Source organism: Ranitomeya variabilis, chromosome 2 (assembly GCF_051348905.1).
Source record: "Ranitomeya variabilis isolate aRanVar5 chromosome 2, aRanVar5.hap1, whole genome shotgun sequence".
In the NCBI taxonomy this organism is placed as follows: Eukaryota; Metazoa; Chordata; class Amphibia; order Anura; family Dendrobatidae; genus Ranitomeya; species Ranitomeya variabilis.
The window spans coordinates 1025682661-1025699514 of record NC_135233.1 but is presented as its reverse complement, the minus strand read 5'-3'; the positions used below and the strand labels follow the sequence as shown (position 1 = coordinate 1025699514).

The 16854-nt window shown below is 42.4% G+C and overlaps 1 protein-coding gene across 1 annotated transcript in view; it reads left to right on the top strand.

The window, feature by feature from the left end:
- Positions 1-16854, top strand: part of PXDN (peroxidasin) — a 167950-nt gene that overhangs the window by 121063 nt on the left and 30033 nt on the right. Inside the window, exons 7-13 of the mRNA XM_077291345.1 lie at positions 1926-2095; positions 6338-6455; positions 7497-7666; positions 9139-9411; positions 12082-12198; positions 13939-14097; positions 16301-16413. Coding sequence (XP_077147460.1) covers positions 1926-2095; positions 6338-6455; positions 7497-7666; positions 9139-9411; positions 12082-12198; positions 13939-14097; positions 16301-16413 — 1120 coding nt within the window. The remainder of the gene's footprint in view (positions 1-1925; positions 2096-6337; positions 6456-7496; positions 7667-9138; positions 9412-12081; positions 12199-13938; positions 14098-16300; positions 16414-16854) is intronic.

The following is a 16854-nucleotide window of genomic DNA, read 5'->3' as shown; positions in this document are numbered from 1 at the left end:
CTAGTGTGGTTAGGCCCTTGAAACAGTGTCTGCTGCTCTTGGGTTTGCTACTCCACTGAACAAAGCAATGCCGCCTGTTTAGTCCTGTTACCAATTTTGAACTGCATGTAGCCTACTTTATTCTTTGGCCCTATATCTGTTTCCTCCTCATCCTGCCCATTGCCCAGCCACTGCTAAATGAGTCTGCTGGTACATTGACCGAGACCACTACATTCCCCTTGTACTCTACACAGCCAGAATCTGTCCCTGCTGAAAGTAAGGTTCCCCTTCCCGCATGTTATACCACCTTACACAGGGACAAAGAGGAAGGTGCAGATGAAAGTGCAGGTTCCTTCATCAGGTGGGGGGGCATACTCGTTGGCGACGTCACTGGCACAGGGCCCCTCAGAGTACGCAAAAGTGTCGCTGCTGGTGGGAGGCGCCCCCGCCATGCAAACACACCGCCGTACTTTGAGGGGCCCTGTGCCAGTGGCAATGCGAACGAGTGGGCCCCCCCCCTGCTTGCTCAGGATCACAGCACTTGCAACTTTTAAATAATTACCTTTCCCTGCAACACCGCCGTGACGTAGTCCGCATTTCCTGGGCCCACGAAAAACTTGAGCCGGCCCTACTCCCCCCACAACTTTGGCCAAATGACCCCCAATTCCCTATGCCCAACTATTATTATAAAGTTAATTAAGATTGACAAGCTTCAGAAACAAGAATGGATGTTTTTGGCATTAAAATGGGCACTGTAGGTGTTTTCCTGGCCTCCACTCACTGCCGACTATGCTTCCCCATTGACTTGCATTGGGTTTCGTGTTTCGGTCGATCCCCGACTTTTAGCGATAATCGGCCGACTGCACTCGACTCGACTCTGGACAAAATCGGGTTTCCCAAAACCCTACTCGATCTTAAAAAAATGAAAGTCGCTCAACCCTAATCCTTACAATGAAGGGGCAGCAGGACTGATCTAATGCTGTGTTCCCTTTTACCTTTTTTTTTTTTTTTACCTGCCATCACAGTGGCTCACCGGTTACCTCACAGTACTGGGAATTCAGTCAGTCCCATGTATTGGAGGTGGCCAGGGCACAGATAAGCAAGGAAATTTAACGGCTTACAGTGCCTAGTCGGTGTGGCTTGGCTTTCATTTTTAGAATCGATGATTTTAGAAGTTGGCCTTCCACTATTTTTAAAGTTTTCGCACCAATCCTATCCCATCAAGTAAAAAGTTCAAGAATACAGTACTAGACGTCTCGTGCATGGATTTTGTTTTGGAGGGGTGGGTTCACCTGGTGCCAGACTAATCATGTATCGGAACGGTCGTCACTGTATGTAATAAGAACTGATCACACCCATGGGAACTTCACTGAGTTCACTGCAATATTAGCTATAATTGAGATGAACCAATCTGTCCATAGAATACAATTGACGAGTCACTTAAGCATTTTTCTCTTGTGGCGTTCAGCTACAAATGTGTATAATGAAGCTTCATACTTTTATGTTCTTCATCCTGCCACTTTGGGGTCTTTACTGTCCTGATTTATTTTCTGTGATGAAGATTTCCAGCACGGTGGCTCACTGGTTAGCACTGAAGCCTTGCAGCGATGGAGTCCTGGGTTCAAATCCCATCAAGGACAACATCTGCAAAGAGTTTGTATGTTCTCCCCATGTTTGCGTGGATTTCTTCCAGGTTCTCCGGTTTCCTCCCACATTCCAAAGACATACTGATAGGGAATCTAGATTGTGAACCCCATCGGGGACAGCGACGATAATGTGTGCAAACTGTAAAGCGCTGCGGAATATGTTAGCGCTATATAAGAATAAAGATTATTTTTATTTATTATTATTCTCTTTGGTTCTGGCTGAATTCTCAGAAACCATGTTTTACCTGTGTGTATGTATATCCTTGGCATTACTTATGTTACTTATTGTGTCCTAAACAGGCGCTTGGATTCCAACTCTCTCCATTGTGACTGTGAGATCCTTTGGCTGGCGGATCTGCTAAAGATCTACTCTGAATCTGGTAATGCTCAAGCAGCCGCTACTTGTGAGTATCCGCGAAGACTTCAGGGAAGATCTCTATCCACCATTACACCGGCAGAACTGAACTGTGGTGAGTCGCCCTTGGAATCTGAGTCTGGCCTATAACTTATACCCATTCATTAGGAAAATCTCCTTTTAAATAGTAATGGTCCTTCCTGGGGTCCATCTGTCGTGTTAAAACCTCCTAACCCTGAGAGCTGACACACTATATAAAGATGTACATGGCTCAGTGGGTAAAGGAGCCAATGACACCTGAAAGAAGTTAGTAACTTTCTGCTGTATATGAAATTTAATAACTTAATAGGTGGTCTAAAATACATAAATTACTAATTAATAATTGGAAGGACATTGGGGGGGGGGGTCTCTAAAGGTTGACAAACGAGGGTTAAGATTCCAGATATCAAAGATGACTGTCGAATGGCTATTCTTACCAATTTCCCCATACACACATACACTTGGCTCAGCTGAGTGTGCATGTGTTTCTTTGGAGAAAGTGGAGTAAATGATTCCAGACACTTTTAATCTCCTTTAACATGACTAAAGCTGGTCCTACACATTAGGTGGCTGTCGGCCGAACTGTTATTTGGGTCACCTTTTTCTCTTCTGCTTTCTGCCCCACCCAGCCAAAAGCAACCATGTTGTCTGAGTCATTGTCAGAATCCTCTAACAGAGGTTTAGCTGAGCCTTTCTGTTTGGCGGAGAGGTGATTTAATTCCAACCGTGTCCAGAAAAAAGAAAAAAAATATATATATACCCGCACTGCCGCTTTCTGCGATCACCTATCAGCGTGCCTTAAGCTGCTATGCCAGTACCCATACCACCTACTCCATACACGGGCGCTTCGGGTGCATAACCAAAAAAGTGCTTGAAATCCAGAGAAAAAGAAAAAAATAGTTTGCACTCACCAAGCCCGATAAAACAGATAAGACTTTATTAGGACATATGCGAAATGGACAAGGAGATCATGTTGACCACAGGATGACAGCTGTTTCGCGCACGCAGCGCTTCCAAAGATCATCGGGATCTGTGGAAACGCTACGTGCGCGAAACAGCTCTGTGGTTAACATGATCTCCTTGTCCATTTCGCATATGTCCTAATAAAGTCTTATCTGTTTTATCGGGCTTGGTGAGTGCAAACCATTTTTTTCTTTTTCTCTGGATATAATTCCAACCACCCAGCCCTTAAGCAGCAGGGGATGTATCAAATGTGCTCCGTGTAGATCATCCTCAACAATCCTGAGGGCAGATGTCAGGGGGAAGGAGGATAAGGCCCCTATGCACATTAGATGGTTGCCTGAAATTCTCAGGTTTCACCAAATTTAATTGAATGTTTATACACATGGGAAGAAGGAATCAATATCACCATTACACACTGAACGGGAAACCACTAGGTAAATCTGACATGGAGAAGGACTTGGGGATCCTAGTTAATGATAATCTAACCTGGAGCAGCCAGTGCCAGGCAGCGGCTGCCAAGGCAAACAGGATCATGGGGTGCATTAAAAGAGGTCTGGATACACACGATGAGAGCATTATACTGCCTCTGTACAAATCTCTGGTTAGACCACATATGGAGTACTGTGTACAGTTTTGGGCACCAGGACTCAGGAAGGATATAATAGAACTAGAGCGAGTACAAAGGAGGACCACAAAATTAATAAAGGGGATGGGGGAACTACAATACCCAGAGAGATTAGCAAAATTAGGATTATTTAGTCTAGAAAAAAGACGACTGAGAGATCTAATAACCATGTACAGTGGGGCAAAAAAGTATTTAGTCAGTCAGCCATAGTGCAAGTTCCACCACTTAAAAAGATGAGAGGCGTCTGTAATTTACATCATAGGTAGACCTCAACTATTGGAGACAAACTGAGAAAAAAAAATCCAGAAAATCACATTGTCTGTTTTTTTTATCATTTTATTTGCATTTTATGGTGGAAAATAAGTATTTGGTCAGAAACAAAATTTCATCTCAATACTTTGTAATCTATCCTTTGTTGGCAATGACAGAGGTCAAACGTTTTCTGTAAGTCTTCACAAGGTTGCCACACACTGTTGTTCTTATGTTGGCCCAATCCTCCATGCAGATCTCCTCTAGAGCAGTGATGTTTTTGGCTTTTCGCTTAGCAACACGGACTTTCAACTCCCTCCAAAGGTTTTCTATAGGGTTGAGATCTGGAGACTGGCTAGGCCACTCCAGGACCTTGAAATGCTTCTTACGAAGCCACTCCTTCGTTGCCCTGGCGGTGTGCTTTGGATCATTGTCATGTTGAAAGACCCAGCCACGTTTCATCTTCAATGCCCTTGCTGATGGAAGGAGGTTTGCACTCAAAATCTCACGAAACATGGCCCCATTCATTCTTTCATGTACCCGGATCAGTCGTCCTGGCCCCTTTGCAGAGAAACAGCCCCAAAGCATGATGTTTCCACCACCATGCTTTACAGTAGGTATGGTGTTTGATGGATGCAACTCAGTATTCTTTTTCCTCCAAACACGACAAGTTGTGTTTCTACCAAACAGTTCCAGTTTGGTTTCATCAGACCATAGGACATTCTCCCAAAACTCCTATGGATCATCCAAATTCTCTCTAGCAAACTTCAGACGGGCCCGGACATGTACTGGCTTAAGCAGTGGGACACGTCTGGCACTGCAGGATCTGAGTCCATGGTGGCGTAGTGTGTTACTTATGGTAGGCCTTGTTACATTGGTCCCAGCTCTCTGCAGTTCATTCACTAGGTCCCCCCGCGTGGTTCTGGGATTTTTGCTCACCGTTCTTGTGATCATTCTGACCCCACGGGGTGGGATTTTGCGTGGAGCCCCAGATCGAGGGAGATTATCAGTGGTCTTGTATGTCTTCCATTTTCTAATTATTGCTCCCACTGTTGATTTCTTCACTCCAAGCTGGTTGGCTATTGCAGATTCAGTCTTCCCAGCCTGGTGCAGGGCTACAATTTTGTTTCTGGTGTCCTTTGTCAGCTCTTTGGTCTTCACCATAGTGGAGTTTGGAGTCAGACTGTTTGAGGGTGTGCACAGGTGTCTTTTTATACTGATAACAAGTTTAAACAGGTGCCATTACTCCAGGTAATGAGTGGAGGAAAGAGGAGACTCTTAAAGAAGAAGTTACAGGTCTGTGAGAGCCAGAAATCTTGATTGTTTGTTTCTGACCAAATACTTATTTTCCACCATAAAATGCAAATAAAATGATAAAAAAACAGACAATGTGATTTTCTGGATTTTTTTTTCTCAGTTTGTCTCCCATAGTTGAGGTCTACCTATGATGTAAATTACAGACGCCTCTCATCTTTTTAAGTGGTGGAACTTGCACTATGGCTGACTGACTAAATACTTTTTTGCCCCACTGTATATGTATATACCAAGGAAGGTGATGGTTACAAGGGGGCATTCTCTGCGTCTGGAGGAGAGAAGGTTTTTCCACCAACATGGAAGCGGATTCTTTACTGTTAGGGCAGTGAGAATCTGGAATTCCTTGCCTGAGAAGGTGGTGATGCAAACTCAGTCAAGGGGTTCAAGAGCGACCTGGATGTCTTCCTGGAGCGTAACAATATCGTATCTTACAGTTATTAGGTTCTTTAGAAGGACGTAGATCTGGGGATTTATTCTGACGGAATATAGGCTGAACTGGATGGACAAATGTCTTTTCTTGGCCTTGCTAACTATGTTACTATGTTATGGTGGCCCTAAATATTCTCCTGATATCTGCTCTCAAGATAGTAGAGTCGCTCCTTTGCAATTTTTATATTGTTTGTGGGTTTGGCCTGTCTTCTAATATGTATGGCCACCTTGAGATGATCTGTAGGGAGAGCATCCGGTTCATCCTGTGCCGTCTGGTTATTTCTTTCCAACTTATCGCTCTCTATTCATGCTAATCATTACCATTCTCTAGTGTTAGAGCGAAAGAAAAGTTAAAAGGATCCTGGTAGAACAACCATTATTCACATTACCTATAAAAAATGTTTAGCCTGAGAGGAGGGCTTGCTACAAAGAAGACACTGTTCTTCATAGCACGGTCACCTGTTCATTGGAATTGGCGCCAGTCAATACCATGTATTCATTGCATCCTCACATGCAGATGAAATGCGACTGTTTGCTGATACTGTCCGATGATTGATGGAGGTTGAACACACATTGATCAGTAAAGTAATCATCAACATATAAAATATGCTCTATGGGTCTGGGATTCTTAAGTTTCACATCGTAGGTGAAAATAGTTGAGAACTTTTGAAAGTTTTTGCAATATGTGTTAGGGGCTACATAAGTGTAGGTCTAAAATGATTTTCATTTACATTGTAGAGCGGCCAAGAATTACATCAGAGCCTCAAGATGTGGACGTTACCTTTGGGAACACAGTGTACTTTACATGTCGAGCTGAAGGCAATCCCAAACCAGAGATCATCTGGCTCCGCAACAAGTATGTTAAATAGAAAACAATAATAATAATGTTCTGTTGTGTCCTATAATGGCCCTTGTGCTGGACCTTCAGGCCATGTATGAGTGATCATGGTTCTGGTCAGTAGAAGGTTAATGGTACAGGGAGAGAAGAGTCGCCCATCTGTGGTGTCGGGGCTGGGGCAGATTGTCTTTGGATCTTTGACATTGAAACTTTTGCCCTCAGCAATTGAGGTTAATAGGATTAACATTTTTATGATCCTGGATTTTAAAGGGCAGCAGAATGAGCGATTTCCATTCCAACTATTGTTAGATCCGTAGTCTTACGTTTGCTTGTTAGCAGATATTGATTTTGCAGAAGGTGAAGGTTCTTCTAACGTTCTAGAATAAATAATTGATTGCATCCATGTGAACAAGAGTTTGTGATAAACTAATTGAAATTTATTATATTGTTGATTTCAGGTTTCAATATGTGCAGACATTCCATGCACCATTTTCACTATGGCCATGGAGATTTTTTTTTTAGACTTTATCTTATTGTTACAAGAAGTCTTCATGTACTTTAAAAGCACTGGACAAGTTCCAACCTTCTCTTTAGAATTGAAGCATCTAATGAGCGTGTGCAAAGGTGCCTGTGAAAGGCGGGGGCAGCTGTGACATCACCCATTGTGATTGGTGGATCCTGTGTTATCAGCGGTATATAGAGGTGTTACCTGACATTGTAATCCTGCCTCTGTTGATAAGGAAACTGCTGTAAACTTTTGCTAAAAGGAAGGAAAGGATAGGTCCAGATGGTGTGGTGTCCAGTGTGAAAATTACAAGATTACATATTTTATTTTAGAACACAGATCGTGATCTGAAAAAATTGCCAAAAATTCTACCAGGCAATATACTTTTTATTTCTTGCCTGAATTCTCAGTTTAGCATCATGTGAGTTCATTCAAAAGCAAACATTTAAAAAAGAAAAAAAAAATCAAATTGACAAAAAATATTGATGGTACATTTTTTTTAAAATTCTTTAACTAACTGTGCAGAAAATAAATAATCTACTTTGTCAATCTAGAAATGAATTAAGCATGAAAGAGGATGCCCGGCTAAATCTTCTTGAAGATGGTACATTAATGATCCAGAATACTCAGGAGACCGACCAGGGAATTTATCAGTGCATGGCCAAGAATGTAGCGGGAGAAGTGAAGACTCCTGAGGTCACCCTGCGATATGTTGGGACACCAGGTAAAATATATCCACTTGTGCAAATATCCATTTAATTCCTTAGGTTTTCTGTGACTCTGTACTGAGGTTGAAGGGTCTATGCACATGGCCCAGATGTGTGCACAGACCCAGAATTGGAGGTTACAAAGTCCTTACTCTCCTTCATTAGACCTCTAGTCACTCCTTGTACCTCTGTATGGTAACAACCTTTTTCCCCAGGAAGCGATCATTTTGTGTGCCAGAGTAATGTCTCGCGGGGCAGTAGCCATTGGCGAGGTACTCCTCTCTTACACCCGGCATGTTACATGAAGGTGGGGGTCCTGGCTGGGTGTGTGGAGGACGATACACCCGTGCAGACTGCCCGTCAGGACACTGGTTTACCAGGAACATATATTGCAAAGTTCAATGATGAAGACCACCATTCTTAAAAAACTTTTTACTAAACATTAACTAGGGGAGGGTTATACTGTATACCGCAGATAGCAGGTACATATCTTCTTGAACGTGTCCTTCATGATATGCAACATTTTCCTCAGATTCAATGCCCTTCTCTTCTCTTTACTAATCTATCTCTGTTCTTCTCTACTTCACCACAACCCAGCTCGACACTGCAGTTCAGCCTAGCCAGAGTCCTTTACTCAACCCTCGGTTCTGCGTTTTCTATCCCCTTTGGGGGACTATGGTGCCAGTATGGCCGGTACTTATCTTCTCCTCTACTGACACTCTGGAACTCCCTCCTGGGGCACTCTATTCGTCTTGTGTACTCTGTCCTATCTAGGTCCGTTACCTGTAGGAGTTATAAACTCTGGGCCATACTGCTAGGTGTCCTCTCCCAGGACCCATCTCCAGTCGATCACTCGGTGTTTCCGTCACTTTTCCTCTTTGCTGCTCACGCTATCTCTCTCTCCCGATCTCCTCTCACTTTAGAGGCACCCAAGAATGCGGCATTGGTCACACTGGACCTTAGATTGTTTTTTTTATACACTCCAGACCCTATCTAACGTTCTCACAGGAACGGTCTCTTGTCCCTTCAGCCTTGCCCCTCCCTTTATGGGCTAGTCCCAAATCTAACTCTCACTGTCCCTGTTAACTTCCTGTTGCTGGGCAGAACACAGCTTTGTTACCAACAATACAGATCATTACACACCAACATCACCAACGCACAGCACTATTCACATTACACCTCACAATAACACTTGTTCTTCAAGGGAAAACATGTGTAATATGTCCTTTTCCTTACACCACCATATTAAATATGGCCGACTCAGTTACAACAGTGGCTCAATTGTGATTTTGCGATCCAATCCACACAAGTACAACATCTGCATGGAGTATGGATGTCCGTGTGTTCACTCTTGGTTTATTCCCCGTCCTCACCACCACGCCAAATATATATTAAGTGGTTTTCAATGGAATTTTCTCTGGTGTGCAGTGATAGGAAAATTGTAATATATGTGGAAATTGTACAAAATATTGATTTTTAATTTTTTTAGCCCGACCCAGTTTCGTGATTCAGCCTCAAAACACAGAAGTGCTTGTTGGAGAAGGTGTCACATTGGAGTGCAGTGCAACTGGTCAACCACAGCCAAGAATAACCTGGACCAGAGGGGATAGGAGCCCAATACCCACTGATCCCCGCATCACTATTACCCCATCTGGGGGACTGTACATTCAGGAAGTGAACCAGGAGGATGCCGGGGAATACACATGTTTTGCAACTAACACTGTGGACACTATTCACTACACTGCTTATATCATAGTCCAAGGTAAGCAGACGAGCTCTCTACCGGTCTGTACTGAGGCAGTGGACCTGTGATGGAGCTGCTTAGATCAATGTACAGTGCTGCGGAATATGTTGGCGCTATCGGAATAAAAATGATCATTGATTGGGGGCAGCGAGAGATTTGACAGGTGAAATATCCTATTTTTTTTTCCCAAATTTAAGTTTTCCTAAATAACAAGTTGTTCTGTCTTGTTTTGTTTTCAGAAGAAAAGCAAAGGATGGCATTATTGCCAAAATAGTCTCCTTCATTCAGGATAAGGCCACATTCACATGTTCAGTATTTGGTCAGTATTTTACCTCAGTATTTGGAAGCCAAAACCAGGAGTGGGTGATAAATACAGAAGTGGTGACGTGTTTCTGTTATATTTTACTGAGGTAATATACTGAACGTGGGCGTATGGTCTTAAGAGCTCGTTCAGACAAGCGTATTATACGGACATCTACTGTCAGTAAAAATAGGAGAGCGCTCTTAGCAATGTAATTCAATAGGACTCATCAGATAAGTTTTTCCAGTCAAATCGAGTGTTCGTGAGAAAGCAGTTTGTAAAAGAATCGCCCATTCATGTCTATGGGTTCACACACAAAAAATATTGAATCCAACATGGATCATCCATATTGCATCTGACCTTTATGGCTTCGCTGCCATTAACTTAGGAAACTATATTTGATAATGTACATTTTAAAATGCCGGCGTATAAATATGGAAGTAACAAGGTCATAAAAAACTGCCATATGGATGGCAAACCAGGTATCTGGATGAAAATCATCCGATTTTTCATTTGCTTCTCTGACCCGGCCTTATTCTTAGGTCCTTTGCACCAATATTAACGTTTACGGAGCAGCCATTACCACAGTCTTTACTATGTGGGTTAGAGCTGAGGACTGTTGCATGAACCCCTCTTTGTTGGCACGCGTGCAACTCTCATCTCCCCCTCTTGTATAATTGCATCTGTCATACTAATGTCTTCTACAGAAATACCGTGACACTTGGTCTATAGCAGCTGTGAGGACCATGTTTGGGATCAGCTGGCCGTCCTAACCGCAGTCTTGTTTTGCTCAATGTCCTCCCCTCACCTTAAGAGCTTCAGCCTCCCACGCGGGCCAGCTGGCCGCTGTCCACCCTCACATATCAACAAGACCTCCACCGGGGACTGATCCTTCCTCCTTTCAGGAAAGAAACACTGCAGTTAATTAGGAGCTGTGCTTAGTCATGGCGTTCTTCTAGCCCAAACCTGACTACAAAGCACAGATAATGGCTGATGAATGATGGGGCCAGAGTGATGTTCTGCTCAATCAGCAGTAATCCTCCCCTTCTGTAATTTCACATTAGTTTGGGTGATCTTTTATTAAGTTTATTAAGATTACTTTGTTCTCAGATTCTTTTGACCTTTTTGTGCTGTCTTATTTCATAGTTCAATAGTTTTGAGTGAAAGACACTTTATAGAGTAGCTTAAGGCTATGTGCACACGTTCAGGATTTCTTGCCGAAATTTCCTGAGCAAAACCGGACATTTTCTGCAAGAAATCCGCATGCGTTTTTTGAGTGTTTTTCTCACGTTTTTACCGCGTTTTTGGTGCATTTTTTTTGCGGATTTTTCTGGAGGTTCCCAATGCAATAATATAGTGGGAAATCCGCCAAAAATCCGCAAAATTAATGAACATGCTGCATTTGTACCGCGATGCGTTTTTTAGCGGAAAAAAAGGCGGCTTGTGCACAAAAATTGCGGAATGCATTCTAAATGATGGGATGCATAATGTATGCGTTTTTATAGCTAAAAAAACCCGCGAAAAATCTGCAACGTGTGCACACAGCCTTACTCTTCATTTTTATTTATTTATTTTTTTGTCCAGCACGGAGAGATATGAAACTTTGAAAGTCACTTTATAAGGGATTTTTCTTCTTGCGAAAGGTTTACAAACCCCCAGCTTTTTACCCCAGTTCATTTGCCACGTTTAGCAGCATCGATATCCAAATGTACTCATTTGAGTACAGATGATGGCAGTGAAAGTGTCCTTCTCTGAGCATTGTGCTCATCATCACAATCTCCCGCAGCTTTACCCACAGTTAGGGGGACATTTACACTGCAAGATATTTGTGAACGAGTGTTGTTAAAAACACTCATTTCCATTATCTCTCTGTGTAAATAGGCTGCCGATCTCCCAGTGAGCTCCTTTATCAGGTGAAATGATCTTTTATTTAGTGTAGAAGATCATCGTTCTCAGCAGTGCTTTGTACTGTCTGATCAGATATGCACAGTATAGATCGCTGAGTGTGCACAGTTTGCTGTGGTCTGCCTGTGTAAACAGGTATTCAACGACTGTCGTACAGTAGAGGTTTACCGATCGGTGCTTGAATCATGCCACCGGTCAGTCTGTGTACACGGACACTTACTTACATAGAGAATCACTGCTCCCCAATCACTGCCATCATCTGTACTCCTCCAAATGAGGACGTTCTGTTATCAATGCAGCTAAACACAGGACAATTGAAAGGGGAAAAGCCGAGGTTTAGAAAGCACGCTCCTGTCATTGTTTTACAGGACAAAATTCTGTTAAAAATCTCCTACCTTATCATTGTACCTCATCACACAGGAGGCTCAATGATTCCAAAATAATGACACCAATTTCAATTGATTCTTTCTCTTCCTTTTCAGCCATCCCTCAATTCACGGTTATTCCACAGGATCGCAATCTCTTTGAAGGTCATAATGTGGACTTCTATTGTGAAGCTCAAGGCAACCCGCAACCAGTAATTGCCTGGACCAAAGGAGGTAAGAAGAAGGCTATACTCGGGGGCTGTGAGGTGGCCCTTATTTTAGGATACAATGTTAAACACATGTACCCCACGAGGATTTCTTATGTGTAGATTAGACCTATAGAGAGTCAACAGGAAAATGAGCCGCTACAGTCAGAATGATCTACAATTGGAGATGAAGTAAAAGAATGTAAAGCGTCTGTACAGAATGTGGAGTCCGTCCATCCGTACCGGTGTGCGCCCTCCACCGGACCACAATGGATTTATCATGTCTCATTACTTTCCATAGATAGATATTTGCAAACAGATTTTAATTATTCCCTTCTCCGTAGACAGACGTAGAAATTCTCATAGATTCTGATTGTATATAAAATATATTGTAGGACCCGTGTGCTTCTAGTTTATGTAGATTTTCCAGCTAGAAAGACTTAGTTCAATTTTTATATAAATCTACAGTGAACTGGATAGTTAATAAGTAAAGGGTTTTTCTGATATCCAATATCATCTTTCTTCTCCTCCCCATTCAAAAACGCATTGTGCTTTTCTCATCCATCTTCCCCACTTAAGACTAGTATAATGTTCCCTGTGGCCATCTTACTTTGAGAAATCATCATATCCTAATTAGTGATGAGCGAGTATACTCTGTACTCGAGATTTCCTGAGCACTGTCGGGTGTCCTCCAAGTATTCGTAAGTACTCGGAGATTTCGTTTTCAGCGCCGCAGCTGAATGATTTACATCTGCTAGCCTAGCATAAGAACATGTGGGGGTTGCCTAGTTTCTAGGGAATCCCCACATATAATTAAGCTGGCTAACAGATGTAAATCATTCAGCTGAGGCGATGAAAACTAAATCTCCGAGCACTAAAAAATACTCTGAGGACACCCGAGCGTGCTCGGGAAATCTCGAGTACCGAGTATACTCGTTCTTCACTAATCCCAATATTGGATTGCTCAGCATGCACCCTTTTCTTCATGTGAAGCAGGGGGACTGCTTTGATGTGCACTCAATATGGCTGTCCCTAGCAATTGGGCTTACTGTTCCTATTAAGTTAAATGGTGGAAATATAAAATCACAATACAAGTGCCTATCATCCCCGTTGCTTAATTTTCACTTTGGACTCTACCTTCTCACAGAACCTGTTCAATACTGTATTGTGGCCTGCTAGCAAAAATCTTTATCCAGCAAAAATCCACATCGCAACCTCCGGAAAAGCACAGAAATATACATCTAGCATAAACCTCTCACAATAGAGTCACAAGATTAGGCTTTTTTTTTCCCCTCTTCACTTGGTCATGACTTGCCACACATCTCTGGCTTTGCTGGACCAATAGGAAGAATACCTCTGTATGTATAGTTATACTAAATGGCCACCTATGGTGGTTAGAACGATTCCATACCCAAAATGTGTTTTCTGTAGCTAAGATTCCTTTTGGCATTGACTTTTGTTATAATACAGAAAAGCATGGTAGATAAAGTCTATTTAATTTAGCAGGCCCTTGGATGAATGCAAACGAGGAAGACCTAAATGCCAATAGGCTTCGCATGTTGTCTTCTGTTTGCAGAGAATTACTCTCGGAATGTTTTCAAGGGTTTCAATTTACGACGGAACGGTGTTCTCTTCTTTCTATTGGAGTTGTGTTCTCGTCTTACTATAATCTCCTAATCGCATTGAGATTAATATCAAATAAACTTTCGAGAGGCTTATTTGATGAAGTTATTAGTGTTTGTTGTGTAATGACTGTGTTCCTTGTTAGGAAACCAACTGTCTGTTGACAGAAGACATCAAGTCTTGCCTTCTGGGACTCTACGGATACTTCGTGTCGCTCTCCATGACCAGGGACAGTATGAGTGTCAGGCCATTAATATTGTGGGATCTAAAAGTACCTCGGCACATTTGATAGTCCAGGCCAGAGGTAAGAGACACCAAGAGCACAACATGTAAGCATTAAAATGGGTTGTTGTCTAAAAAAACACTGCATAATAGAACAATGACAACCTCCTACCACTAGCAAGCGGTCTATGACCACTTAGAAACATACTTAATACCTATCTATACATGATAAAGATATCATCACTGGTGGTCGGACCTCTGGGACCTCCACCAATCCCAAGAATTAGGGTTCCTGAGTTCCCCTGTGTAAAGTAAAATTATGGTCCTACGTTCACTTAGTGGACTTTGGACTTTTGGTTCCATTGGAGGTCGTAGGGGTCAAACTTCCTTTAATCATGATACTTTTGGTATTGCTGACTTTGGTCTATGTTCCCCAGCAAGCTTACATTTATGATGTTTGGATGGGTGATAGATTTGTATTTAAAACCTTGATACATCTTGATAAGGCCCTAATGTATTTAAACTTTCCCAAATTCAGGTTCCATTTAAAAGCTAGAACTTAAAGGTAATGACTCAATGAAACCTTCCATCTTGTACATGGTAATGTCTGGTATGGTTGTGTCCAATACTTTGGAGTGGGATGTATTGTTATGCCATTCTCATCTGTGAGATGAGGTTAGTTGCCAACATTTCTGGGGTTGTTGACGCTCTACACCAACCCAGCTATCTTGGTAGTGCTGCACCCCTCGGAGAAACACCCACTGTACACCACAGAATGACCACTTTTGGGCGGATTCACATAAATCATTATAGCTTTTAGCCCATGAGTTGACCACTATTATGGAATTATTATTATGGAAGAAAACAAATAACTCTTTTTCTAATCCTGGACAGGCTCCTTTGCCCCATGAGCTTTTGTCATAGGCACAAATTATAATTTTGAAATACGAGTGCTGTGACAAAGGATTGCGGTTTGCCAAACAACCATTAAGCAAGTGAGAGAAATGCTTGAGCAACTGAGTTGTTTTTCATCATCTTATTATTTCCAGAGCTGTACTAGGATTGTAGTAAATGATGTTTGCCAATTCCAAGTTTTGCTGTCCTCCAAAATCTTCGATATTCAGCCAAGGAACAGCTGCAGTGGGTAAATGATTCCTTTTAGCCGGTTCCCGCTCCAGTACAGGAGTGTAATGCTCTGGAATCCTAGAGATTTAGACACATTTTTTTCTTTATAAAGTCCTTGATGAAGACTTTTATCTGGATGCTCAAACTGATGTATTCACATCATATGTCAGTAATATTTGATCGATACAGGTCCTAACCCTGGACCTACATGTTGTCTCTTGAGATTGGGCTCTGCCATGGGAGATGGTCAGACCTGTGGCTGACCCATATCCACTATATATTTATTCATTGGATATATACATGTATCCTGTGTGTGCTATATACGGTATGTAGGAAAGAAATTGCCTTTAATTCATTCGGTGGCTACCATGCCAAATACAGTTTAAATTCTGTCTATGCCAGAAGTGTAGTTGGCAAAGTGTTTCATGTAACCGTACGTAAATTGGCATATATAGCACTCTACCATTCATGCCGCCTCTCTGCACATGGAACCTGTTTAGTAGATGAAAATGTGGATTTTAGTTCCACGCACTAGTAAGCTTTTTGATAACAGAAGTTAAAGGGACTCTCGGCACAGAATGACTGTGCAAACCCAACGCTGGTACTTTGTGCACCCTCAGAAAAGCCAATTATTTAGGTGAACCTCTTCCCACCTACTTGTCTTCCACCCATAGCTCTTCCAATTGACAGCTCTGGCTTCATAGAGCTGGAGAAGGGCAGAGATAGATGGCAAACGAGTAGGTGGGAAGGCACACCGAACAATTTGGCCACACCAAGGGAGCACCGAGCACCTATACTTGGTTTGAACAGTCATTCTTCGCTGGCAGGTTCTTTTTAAAGGAATTTGTACATTAAGACAACTGTCTATTGCGTATGGACATCGAAGATTGGGAGAAGGAGGGCTGCTGAGGATGCCATATTTGATCCACCGGTGACAATAACGGTCAGCAGCCATGCCTCTGGTGGGCTCAGCAACTGCAGTGGAGATGCATAGCTTGCTTCATATCGTTGTCTGTGATGAGGGAACCCTTTTGAGAAGGGCTCATAGTGAAATATGTTTGTGTGTATGTATATTTCACTATTTATGACCTCTGCTAGAGAGTGTTTTCACAACATATTTTTTCCTCTGTTCTGTATTAATCCCAAATGTGTTTTTCCAGTTACCCCTGTTTTTGCTACTGTGCCCAATGACATGACAGCGGAGGTTGGTTCTGAAGTCCGGATTCCTTGCAGTTCTCAGGGAGATCCATTACCTGTCATAACATGGAACAAGGTAATAGGTTGTATTAAAAAAACTAACAAACTGGTATTTCTGAATTTTCACAACATGGACATTGGATGTTCTACAATCGGACACGATTGTCTGTGGGTTCTGTGGTTGTGTTTTCTGTCTGTCAGAGTTTTTTCTTACCTAGGATATAAAATGCTTCTGTCATTCTGCAAATTATTTATAAATGAATCTGTTACCACAAAATGACTGTTAAAACCAAGCACAGGTTTTTGGTGCGCCATCGGTGTGGCCCAATCAGTACCGCCCTCCCACTTGCTTGTTTTCAATCTTTTTTTCCGCCCTCTTTTGGTTCCCGTAAATCCTGAGCTGTCAATCAAGGAAGAGGACTATGGGGATGGACTGAGAACACGTAAGTGGAAGGTGGTCTGAACTGCTGAGCTGCGCCAAGTGTGCACCACCACGTACATGGCTTGCTGTTCCAGG